This window comes from Schistocerca cancellata, chromosome 1 (assembly GCF_023864275.1).
Source record: "Schistocerca cancellata isolate TAMUIC-IGC-003103 chromosome 1, iqSchCanc2.1, whole genome shotgun sequence".
NCBI lineage: Eukaryota > Metazoa > Arthropoda > Insecta > Orthoptera > Acrididae > Schistocerca > Schistocerca cancellata.
In genome coordinates, this window is record NC_064626.1 from 1,121,736,653 (window position 1) to 1,121,748,950 (window position 12,298).

At 39.6% G+C, this 12,298-nt stretch overlaps 1 protein-coding gene across 11 annotated transcripts in view; it reads left to right on the plus strand.

Annotated features, from left to right (window-relative positions):
- LOC126092365 (rap guanine nucleotide exchange factor 2) overlaps positions 1 to 12,298 on the plus strand; it is a 318,859-nt gene that overhangs the window by 240,609 nt on the left and 65,952 nt on the right. For all 11 annotated transcript variants that reach the window (XM_049907913.1, XM_049907922.1, XM_049907949.1 and 8 more), the window contains 3 exons: positions 4,154 to 4,365; positions 6,536 to 6,707; positions 9,596 to 9,738. In XM_049907913.1, coding sequence (XP_049763870.1) covers positions 4,154 to 4,365; positions 6,536 to 6,707; positions 9,596 to 9,738 — 527 coding nt within the window. The remainder of the gene's footprint in view (positions 1 to 4,153; positions 4,366 to 6,535; positions 6,708 to 9,595; positions 9,739 to 12,298) is intronic.

The window sequence follows — 12,298 nt, forward strand, 5'->3', positions numbered from 1 at the left end:
ATCCTTGTACAGAAACAAAACTCCCATGCCTTATCTTTCCAGTTTCCCACCATCTCCCAAAGTCCCAAAGTCCGGCCACAGAGGAGCATTCCCCTCGTAACTCAGTACCATCCGGGACTGGAGTAACTGAATTACATTATCCGCCAGGATTTCAGTTACCTATCATCGTGCCCTGAAATGAGAAATGTCCTGCCCACTGTCCTTCCTTCCCATCCCTCCTACCGTGGTATTCCGCCGTCCACAGAACCTACACAATATACTCGTCCATCCTTACACAACCTCTGCTCCCAATCCCTTACCTCATGGCTCATACCCCTGTAATAGACCTAGATGTAAGACATCCTCCTACCACCACCTACTCCAGTCTGGTCACTAACATCACCTATCCCATCAAAGGCAGGGCTACCTGTGAAACCAATCATGTGATTTTCAAGCTAAGCTGCAACCACTGTGCTGCATTCTATGTGAGCATGACAAACAACAAGCTGTCTGTCCACATGAATGGCCACCAACAAACTGTGGCCAAAAAACAAGTGGACCACCGTGTTGCTGAACATGTTGCCAAACATGATATCCCTCATCTCAATGACTGCTTCGCGGCCTGTGCCATATGGATCCTTCCCACCAACACCAGCCTCTCTGAACTGCACAGGTGGGAACTTTCCCTGCAATACATCCTATGTTCCCTTAACCCTCCTGGCCTCAACCTTCGTTAGTCACTGTCCTCACCCATCCAGCCCCCTCCCTGTTCCCATTCCAGCACTACACAGCCGTCATTTCACCGCCACACCCAGTCTTTTAATTTATTTTTATTTCTCTCCTTTCTGCTACTTACCCCTCCCCCCTCTGCACCTTCTCTCCTGCCCTCCGTCTAAACAGCGACACTTCACTGTCTGACACTCCCACTGTACTATCCCTCCCACTCCCCACCCCAGCCTCCTCTTTACCCCCACCCAGTCGCCACTCCCATCATGCACTGGTGCTGCTTCTTGCAATGTGGTTTCAGTTCTCTGAGACTGCAGACGTGTGTGCAAATTGCGTTTGTGTGTGTGTGTGTGTGTGTGTGTGTGTGTGTGTGTGTGTGTGTGTGTGTCTACTGCTGACAAAGGCCTTAATGGCCAAAAGTTATAATTGTGTGAATCTTTTTGTTGTGCCTATCACGACTCAGCATCTCCGCTGTATGGTGAGTAGCGACTTTCTTTTCTGGTATTGTTGCATTCCATCCTGGATTTTCCATTGTTTGATGCAATATTAAAAACTGCTAGTTTAAATAAAATAATAAAATATTTACTTTTAGTAAACACAAAGGTCACTTGGCATCTACTAGGCTCCAGTGATGCAGCCTCAGAAACAACCTCTTCTCTCCGACACTATATTGCAAATAATATGGTGTTGATGAGCAAAATATGTTTGCATTTGGAACTAAACTGGGAAGTGGATGGCACCACAAGTCTTCCAGTACATCCATGGACCAATAGTGAATAAATAAAGTGTGCCTAGCATATGTGAGATATCGTGTGACCAGTCCAGGGTAAGACTAAGTGACAGAATAAACTTTCTTGTCCTTCTTGATATAATTTTCCCTTATTGTATAAGCACAGGTAATTTGTTCAAATAAAAGAAGGAAAAAAGAGTGTAAAGTTACATCATTCAGAATGTCCAATGATTTCTTCAGTAGTTAAATATAGGGAATATAAAAACAGGCAACCTAATACTAAGTTTTCTGCAGAAAGTAAATTTTCCTGGGGTCATAAACAGAAGATAATTGTTGCCGGGAGTATTTGCTGGAAGTGATACTGTAATCATTGATCTGCTTCACAGCACAACACCGGAACTGTGACACTTCTGTACTCTTGTCTCAATAGTCTGTGATATGGGACTGAAACAGTACAAAACAGTCCCACACGTTTTGTCTGGTTGAAATGTTGACTGGACAGGAATTTGATCAGATGTAGGAAAAGATTTAAATTTGTGAGAGCAAGAGTGTAGTATTACAGGATTAATGGCTGAATGGCATTAGTCTGTAATCCAGATCAGATCTTCCACTCTGTTGTGGAATGTGTGGTGATTATAATTCTTTTGACAGATGGATTAGGAATCGAATCCTGAACTACACCTTTCACAGACAGTACCCATAATGACTGGGCTATCCAGTTGCGGCTCTCTCTCTCTCTCTCTCTCTCTCTCTCTCTCTCTCTCTCTCTCACACACATACACACATATATATACACACACACACACACACACACACACACACACACACACACAGTTTCAGTTCTACTGCACTCTTCATGGTAGATATTTTAGTGATCTGTAGAAAATTACCTGCAGCATCAGTGCACTGTCAGCATGATACTGACATCTGGCCCACACACTACACAGACAGAGCACATAATTTCGATTGGTGCTGTGTTCTGTAAGCATGAAAGCATTGTTACGATCCTAACCTTACAGATGGTGCAATAAAGAATCAGAAATGCTAATGTTGCGTATTTGGCCAATTTTAAAGTCAGTTTGATTCAGAGGACGATTTAGGCAAACTGCAGTTTAAACATGCAAATGTTCATGAAAAGCCAAAGTATGCAGTATAGATTCCCATTGTTGGCAGCAAGACAAAATTTGCTGCCTGCTCACCACTCCCCTCCCCACACTGGTTATAGTTCTCACTAAGTTCATGCCATTTTTCACCCCCAAGCCTTCTGTAGTGCTTTGCTTGAGCAACAGTGAAATGCAGATGGCTATATCTTTTAGGCTACTGGTCATATGTATCATCAGCAGCTAATACATAAATAAAAGATCGCAGTCATGACTCGGAGCAATTCTTGAATTATCACTCATCCTACAATTTAGTGCCGCCTGTTGGTACTATCTCTACCATGGGTTTGTCTGCTATGATTTAGTCTTGTGATAACAGTGGCAATTAATTTAATGTGATTTGTTTTGTTTGTTACCCATTTAATTCTGGATTTATTTTCTTTCTCATTTCATCTGAATGTCATCATCTTATTCTAAAGCTAATTAAAAGTTGGTAACATATTCTCCCAATATTCTAATGCGTGAACAACTATCAAATTTTCTTTTGCAACACACTTCATGGATCACTAGTTTCTCATTACCAAATAAAAGATTGACTTTGGTTGAGAATCATGTAATGGTTTTTGAAGGACAAGATCTTCACCATTGCATGTTGGCTTCACTTTAAAAGCACCATAAATGCATGTATCCATACGTGTATGAGAACTTCTGGTGCAAACCTATTCAAATACAACAAAAGTTTGTGAGTTGATAGTATTTAATGCTATTTCCTCCTATGTTTCAAAAAATGTCAATTTTTTAAGCAGAACATTAGATTATTGTAGTGCTTAGTTCGTAGTTTGTGGCATATCCACCCATTGCACTAATGCTGCGAGTCAAATGTCACATGATTGATCGGACGGGATTGATACTGTATCAAGCCTATTTTTTGCTAAGCTCTACACATTGCAATTCATTAAAATAAATTTGTACAAAACTTCACTGTAAATGTAAGAGGACCCCTATATTCATGTATTAAGTAGTGTTAAAATGTGTGTGTCAGCTTCAGTAGTTTAATCTGCGAATATAAGACGACTTTGTATTTTTCGAATAACGAATTTAGGATAAAACCTTGGCTTATAATCGGGTAAATACGGTATTACTGTGACGCCTTGCATTACTCACAAGTGCAGTCACATTTTGCAGTGAATGGCGATCTTTTGCCACAGTGGGAACTTGCATTTTGGGTAGCTTGAAGGTAAGGGTATTGGAGTCCCGTTGAAGCACATAGCATTGCTCTACCAGGAAGTTCCAACTAAATCCTGTCTTCAGAGTTCAGAAAGATCGAAGAGAGGATCCAGATCATGAATATAAAACAAATACCTAGATCACTACTGTTAAGTTCCACAGCAAGCTTGAAAATGGCACACATGTCCGTGGCTATTCAACTTAACCGAATTAAAAAATTACAGAAGCTAGAGAGGTAACTGCCTTTTAAAATTTGTGTATCTGTTTGGTGTGGTTAAGTTGTTACAGTTTCAGCAGCAGCTAGGCATTTTTCATTTGTTTCTGATACTATTTTTCATTTGTTGTTGATAGTGGTACTGTTTCTGCATTTATCCCATGTTGCTTTTCCCAGGACAATGCAAGGAGTGCAAGAATTTCAACTCAATGTTTGCCATCATATCTGGTTTGGGCCATGTGGCAGTATCACGATTAAGGATAACATGGGAAAAATTACCAACAAAATATCAACGACTATTCAGTGATTTGCAAGACCTGATGGATCCTTCACGTAACATGAGTAAATACCGGCAGCTCATCAGCAGCGAGCAATCTCAGCCACCTATCGTAAGTTTCCCACTTAGAAAAAAGTCATGTTGAATATCCATATTGACTTCAGTGGTGGTTAATGTCTATTGTGACATTTTGATGTTTTAATAAGTTCAGATAATTTTATTTGTGAAGTTACTTACCTTAATTTGTCTGTTAGACCGTACTGTTACAATATGTTTAAGCTTCTTTACGTTATGAAAGTCTCTTATGGAAATAGTGCATGTTTTTTTCTTATAGAAATAGAGCAAGGTTTTTTTTTTTTTAAAAAAAAAAAGAGCTACAAGTCCTGTGTGTTTTAATCCTTTTCTTTCCCAAACATAAATTACAGTTTTTTTTTTCCTTTACACCTTCATCCACCACTGTTCAGATAATATTAGTCATGAATACAAGGAAGACATTACAAGAGTGCTCCATTTCTGAATTCTAATCTGCCAAGAAGTTTCATAATTTTGAATAATTTTTGGTAGTAACTTCTGCTTTCAGGTTTTGATGCATATGTTTCTGAATCCTTAAATCTCAGTATTTCCAGTTACAAATGTTTGCAGTTATTTTCTCACTTCTGTATTGGATTTGTTTATGTTCACTTGGCATGGTCCAGGCGCCTCTTTTTCAAGCCCCTGCTGCACAATCACTGCTTTGTATTTTGTGTCTCCAAAAAGTTTGTGAATGTTTTTCCTGATGTTTTGGCGTAAGTGCTGCCTTGTGGACCCTTCTGGCATCCTAGTGTAGTGTCACACAATTATTGACACTGGTGTTCATATTCCTGCTGCTGGTGCAATCATAGGTAATATCTAATTTAACTTCACTTTTTGTTGTGCCTATCTGCAACTCAGCATCTCCAGTACATGGTGAGTAGCAACTTTCCTTCTCATAATATTGTTACATTCCATCCTGGATTTTTCATTGTTTGATTTTAACTTCACTTTGTGATGTGTATCACGAAATTGATGCATATGAGTACTGTGTTTTTGGACCACTATTGTTTTAATATGTTTATTTTTTTCTCGGTGATTTGGTTCTAGTTATTGTTCTTTTATTCTTTTATTTTATTTATTTAATAAGGTGCTAATGAATGCAACTGCCAACTGATGTTAGTCTGCTGTGTATTATAGACTGACTGGTGTTACACTTGTCATGCGGACCAAAGATGTTCCAAGGACAAGCTCCAAAATGCTGTTCAGACATTTACCCCTCCCCTCAACCCCCCCCCCCTCTCTCCACCACCCACCCAACAAAAACATTTTTTTTCCTGTTGCATTGGAAGAAGTTTGTAAGAAAGGAACACAAGCCTGCTAATTAGCTCTATTCTGTGTAACTCAGATGAAAAAAATATAACTATATTAGCAAAAAAGGACGACATTCATGATGGTGATGAGAAAGAAATGATAATTACATTTTTTTTAAAAGTTAACTTCCTGTTCTAAAAAACGGTCATTGATGAGAAACAACAATGTGTGTGTGTGTGTGTGTGTGTGTGTGTGTGTGTGTGTGTGAGAGAGAGAGAGAGAGAGAGAGAGAGAGAGAGAGAGAGAGAGAGACTGTGGTGTTGTGGACTTCAGCTTCTCAACATCTTTGACCCACACAGCAGGCACAACAGTGGCCAGTCAACCATACGCAGTGGCATTGGATGAAACCCAGTCTGCTGCAGTGCTCACTCAGCCCTCCCCCCCCCCCCCCCCCCCCGCCCTCTGAAAGAAAGGAAGGACTATAACCAGAATTAGATTATTGTGAAAGAAAAGAAATAAACACATTAAAATAATATTGCACCAAAAACGTAGTATGTGTCGACCTTACAGTACATAGCAGTGTAGTTAAATTAGATGTTATCTGCCAGCAATGGGATTAGCAGTTCTCCTGTCAGTTGTGACACTAAAGTCTGTTAGTGTTATGGCATTTAAAAACAATTCAGTTTTTGTTTTTGTGTGGGAAGGGGGAGGGGGGAGGAGGTGGTTGCCAGGAGAACGATGATAAGGAAAACACATTTTCCCTTGTAGAAAAAGCAAAAAATGTTGATTTTAACTTCTAAGAAGCAGAAGCAGACATTGAATAATGTTACTGTATGTGTGATTGTCAATAATTTTTTAATAAAATATGTGTACTCAGAAATAAGCTAAAGTTGAGATAATGATTGTATGGAACTTCACTGGGGTAAAAATGAATGTTAACACACTCTTTCTGATTACAGATTCCATTTTATCCTGTTGTGAAGAAAGATCTGACATTTATTCATCTTGGGAATGATACCCGTGTAGAAGGCCTCGTGAACTTCGAAAAACTGAGAATGATTGCCAAAGAAGTCCGAACACTTGCCAACATGTGCTCATCACCTTATGATCTACTTACAATGTTGGAATTGGGTTAGTAGATGTCCAGAAATTGTTCATTACATACAACTGTCCAAGATATATTTCAAAACTATTTGTACAGATTAGATAAATTTTCTAAATTCCTGTGTAACTAATATAGTGTCATTGTGTTTTATTAATAATGGACTACAATTTAATTACAGGGTGTATACGACCCGGGAGATCCGGGAAAAACCCGGGAATTTTTTCATCCAGGAGAAAACCGGGAAAAACCCGGGAATTGTTTAGAATTCCAGGAATTTTTCATTGTTTTAGTTTTCAGTTAAATTTTTGTGATTTTGACTGCTAAGAACCAATACTGTAACAAAGGATATTATTGTATCTCGCTATTCCAGAATACTACTGCAGCAACAAAACATGAACGATAGAAAAAACAAAGAAAATAAAACTTAGGTTGCACAGGAAATGCGCCGTATACAACAACAAAACGCAGTGCTCATACAAGCTTCTGCCAACATCAAAGTGTGTCAAAGGCTTTAGGAAGACTGCAATGCTTCATAACAACAAATTGCCTCCGATGAGCGTGACGTGACAACTGTTTAAATTAGATTTGTTTGAGCAGTTGCGGGCGGGCTCTTGCGCATGCGCAGTTGAGTCGCGTAGTAGTACCTTCTTTCGCTTCTGGTTACAGGAAGTATGGCTGGGCGCCACTACTTAATATTGGCCCGGTTCGGAAATATATAAATCTGGGGCTGATACCCAGAGCAGTCTGAGTTGTGGTGGGGAGATGGGTCATCACCATGTGACCTGTGTTTACGTTCAGTGATGTTGTTGCTTCCTCTTAGTTTATTGCTCTCACATGAAATGATGACAAACGGATTTTTGCGTTCGGGAGTTACCAGATGAATTACGGAAGGCTAAACAATGTTATTAGTTTAGATTTTCCACCTTCTTGACAGTCAAGCATTAATCGCCTTGCGGAACAATGAAGTTATTTTTGTCGGTTTTCTAAAGAGATTTGGCTTTCATTTTTCTAAAGAGATTTGGCTTTCATTAATCTTTCCTGCTGAGGCAGTCAATTTATTTGAAACGAAGTGTTTAATTTCACACTACTGGCTAGTTTCAACTGTTAGCTGCATTTCAAGTGCACGTATGGCATTATGCCATAATAAAGAAGCAAACATGAGATAATACAGTACTGGTACTCCAAGAAAATTTACCTACGAATCTGGACATACGAATGTGCATTTTAAGCCAAATTAAGCATTTTAGTATGGTTCACGAAATTCCGATGCTCTTGAAGTATCCTCTGATGTCATGTTTCTTTTATGACATAATGTAAGATCTTTTAATGTTTTACACGTACGAACATATGGGCTTCCTACGTCATCGTAGCTGCGTAAACGCGGTGACGCCTGTTATCTGGCGCTATCTTCCAACTGCTGAAATGAAACTTATTTCTAACAGGTCGGAGGAAACTATTGCGAATGGTGGTTTGAAAAGCTCTACATTCAAACCAAATTTCCTTTTACCTAAGATGAACCGTGTGCGAGAATGTACGATGAATTTCTTAAATCACAAAGCGTTTGACTCTCATTTAAAAATCAACTCTTCGAGGACGACCATTTAGAAGAATTTCGAGCCCAGATCAGACATTTACGTCATTATTAAAAATTTTACTGGCACATTTGTGTGATGTATCTTAAAGTGTACACACGCTAAAAAGATCAACATTATATGTGGAAGCTTAGATTCTCTTCCAGCTTTAATTTAAACCATTAATTTTTCTTATTTGTGTGTTCGCACTCCTATTGGCTGATTACATCACTTGTCCTATGCTGCCATCAGCTAGCGAGGTCACGTGACATGAGCTATGGTTCACAAAAGCGCATCACAATCTCGATTTCAATGTTTTCGGAAAGTGACATGCGGTGTTTGGTGGAATTAAAATTTATACCTTCGTGATACGGAAATAAGCAGCGTACATGTTGCTGCACATCGAAGGTCTTTCAAAACGTGTTTTTCCCTCCTGAGTTTCATTTTCTGAAGTGCCAGGAAATTCTACGTCCGTATATAAAACCGTAAACATTCAAAGGATTGATGAGTTTTACAGTGCCGAGGAAGAGTATACTGTCATTTAGCATGGAAAAAGTGTATTTTCATCCGGGAGAAAGTGTGTTTTTAACCGGGAAATCCGGGAAAAATCCGGGAATTTTTTTTCCTTGTCCACGTATACACCCTGAATTAGAATTATTTTATAATACAATAGAGAAGGGATGCAATTGATTTAAAATTTTTCTGTTCTGCCTTTCAGAAAACATGAGACAAGCATTAAAATGTTCTGCTCTTTTATTCACTGTATACATGTCTCTCAACTAACGTAATTTCGATATTTTTCTGTTGTGTAGTTCTCAGTCTTTTGCAAACTGTGGGTTCTTATTATCAAAACCTATTTTCCCAACTTTTTAATGTTTAGGTAATGTTTGTGTGTTAGTAGAAGATGATTTTTTGTGGTTAAGTGTTGGTGCATGATGTAAAATCGGATAACATTTTAAAAAGTTTTAATACTTAAATGCATTAATTTGGATGTCACATGGATGTACGGTTTCAGGATGTAGAAATAGAAATAAGCTGAACAATTCTTGAATACACAATGTCCACTTTTTTTGGATGACTGCCAACTCCGGCAGCTCAGGTCAGAATGCCAGAGCTGACAGAGTTGGCAGTTGTGTGTGTGAGGTGTGCTTGCTTGTATAAATGAATGGTGTTTGTTTCTCTTCTCCCGACAAAGTCTGTGGCTGGAGGGCTGTGTGTAAGTGCCTTTTAGTTGTGACTGTCTGCAACTTAGTGTGTTATCTTTACAGTAAGTAGCAATCTATCTTTATCACATTGTGGATATTGCTACCTAGAGGTTCCATTGTTTGCTTTTATATTTACAGGTGGCCAACCTCCATCTAGTGCAATGGTAGCTTTAAATCAATTGACAACTGGTGCTGGGACAACCAATCAACAAGGGGCTGCAACTGTGAAGAGACGCAAAAAATCTACTGCCCAACCAAATCCGAAAAGGATGTTTGAAGAGGTAAGCGTAAGATGCATGTCCAGAGTGTGCACGTAGGCTCTGTAGGCCCCAAATTCAAACATTGTGTTTGTTTACTTTCCAACTAAAGTGGAGAGACACTTCATCACTGTACATTATGTGTTGTGCAAAAGTGTTAACCCGGTCAATAACATTTTGTAGCTAGTCATAAAATGCCACATGTTTGTGTTTGTCATCATGACATAGAGCCTGTAACAGCTGTAACTTGTACAACTTTATAACCAACCAATGTCTCAAAACATGCCAAATTGTTGTTGTGGAAAGATGAAACTCCGGACTGGCATGAGGAGTTGGTTTTGTAGGACTACATTGGAACTTGGTTTGAATTCATGCAACAGTTTTGTCGGAAACACAAGGGCAGCTAGGACACTTTCCTGTACGTACACATCTTGTGCCTACAAAATGTCGATACCATCTACGAATGTTCTATCCGTCCATAGTATCAGTTTGGTACCTCAGTGTTAAATGTCTTTGCACTGTAATCATGGAATTACACTTGACAAACTGAAGAACGCAAAATTATTTCTTCTGCAGATTAGCCATTTTGCAGCATGTGATGGTAACCAGGCAAACAGAAGACACCAACATCTAGCGGCAATGAATATAAATTGGGAAATGTATTCATTCCTCCAATAACCGAACGATGGTGGAGCTATCGATAGTTTTGACAACATAACACTTTGTAATACATATCCTGCAGAAGTCTCAGCACTTTCTGAAGGCCTCACCTTTAACTGTACAGCTAAGTTTAGCCATACTAGGGTTGTAAAGGCCTTCTTTCATTTACTCGTTCTCTATAGTGGAAACATTGCTTTACCACATACCTCACTGACAATAGATAACCAAAACCACACATAGAACCTAATTTAAAACCATTCCAATCTTCCCCCACCTATGATCCTCCTCCCCTTCTACCCAGTTATCTCCCAGTAACTTTCCAGGAATGCTTCACTTCTAAACTGGTCTCATCTTCGTCTCCACCCTTTATGGACTCTGGATCTCACTGATTCACTACCCCTGGCATTAGGAGATGATGCCTCAGCAGCAGTTTTACATTTTATTTGTGAAGGGGGCTTTTACCATTCTCTTTAAGGGAGGGCCACTTAATCTTATCAGTCCATTGAGGGGTTGGCAGAACACACTGTTGCCTCCTCTGTCCAGATTGGGCTGCAGTGGTCTGGGCTCAATGGTCCAGACGGTTCCTCATCCAACCTGCTCTTTTCCTCTCCTTCCCCCCTCTTGGGTGATCTGTTAGACTTGTTAATCTTTTGTCTCTCCGTGCTCATGCCCTGTCCATGTTGCTAGTCTTTCCTAGGGAATTTCTGAGTGGAATACCTCTGGTAAGTGGCAGGGGCTGGGGGGTTGTATGTCCCCTCATCACACTCTGCTTTTGGGGACTTCCAGCTACTCCCTAGATGGGACACCCTGCCTCGCTTTCTTCCTCTGTCTCCCTTTCTTCTTTTTGTCCCTTATCTTGTCTTCATTGACCTTTTGAAGATCTTGGCTTTTTTATTTCATTTTATTTATTTATTTATTTTTATTTTGCCCCCTGGGTTTTGCACGATAGGCTGTCTGTGATCTGTAGTCATGTAGACCTGTAGACCTGTCTGAGTGAGGAAAAAGTGACTGATGACCCAGTAGTTTCGTCCCTTTCATCAACCATCCATCCATCCATCCATTCATCCAGCCAGCCAACCAGTCATCTTCCTTTCCTAAAGCACTTCCCAGTGAGTCCAATATCATTTCTGTACAAAACAAAGCGCTCTGTAACCTGAAAAACAATCACAGACCTTGTTAACTTTCCCACTAACAAAGGCTCCACCACAGTAGTTACGAAACTTGGTGACTGTGAGGCTGAGGGTCTCCGCCAACTTTGCAACACCTCTACCTACAAACCTTGCAATCTGTACATTTGTCTGGCTTACTTTCATTAACAACATTTTCATCGTCTGGACTCACGGCATTAACAACATTTGCTTTTCTTATACTAGAGTTAGCAGTAAATTATTATTGTAGAGAATACAGTGAGAGAGTAAAGTGCTGTGTTTTATGTAAAATCTCATCTATAAAAATCAACATGGATTCTGCAAATACATCTAGCGAACTTAGCTCTCTCTGTCCGTCCATCAGATCCCTAGAGCTTTAGACAATGGCATTTAGGTTGATGCCATGTCCCTTGACTTCAGGACTACAGGCAGGCATTTGGCATGGTCTCACACTGCTGTTTAGTGAAAAAAATATGAACATACCAAGTGATCCAGATTTGCGACTGGATTCAAGATTTTCTTGCAGATAGAACTCGACACGTTGCTATTAATGGAACAAAATTGACAAATGTAAAGGTCATTTCTGGAGTACCCCAGGGAAGTGTGATACGATAGTTACTGTTTACAGAGTTTATAAATGATTTAGTAGAAAGTGTCGGTGACATACAGAAGATTGAAGAATGGTGCAGTCTTTGGCAGTAGTCCGTGAACGTAAATAAATGTAATGTATTGCACATCTTCATAGTAAAAGAGATCCACTACTGTACAACTACACT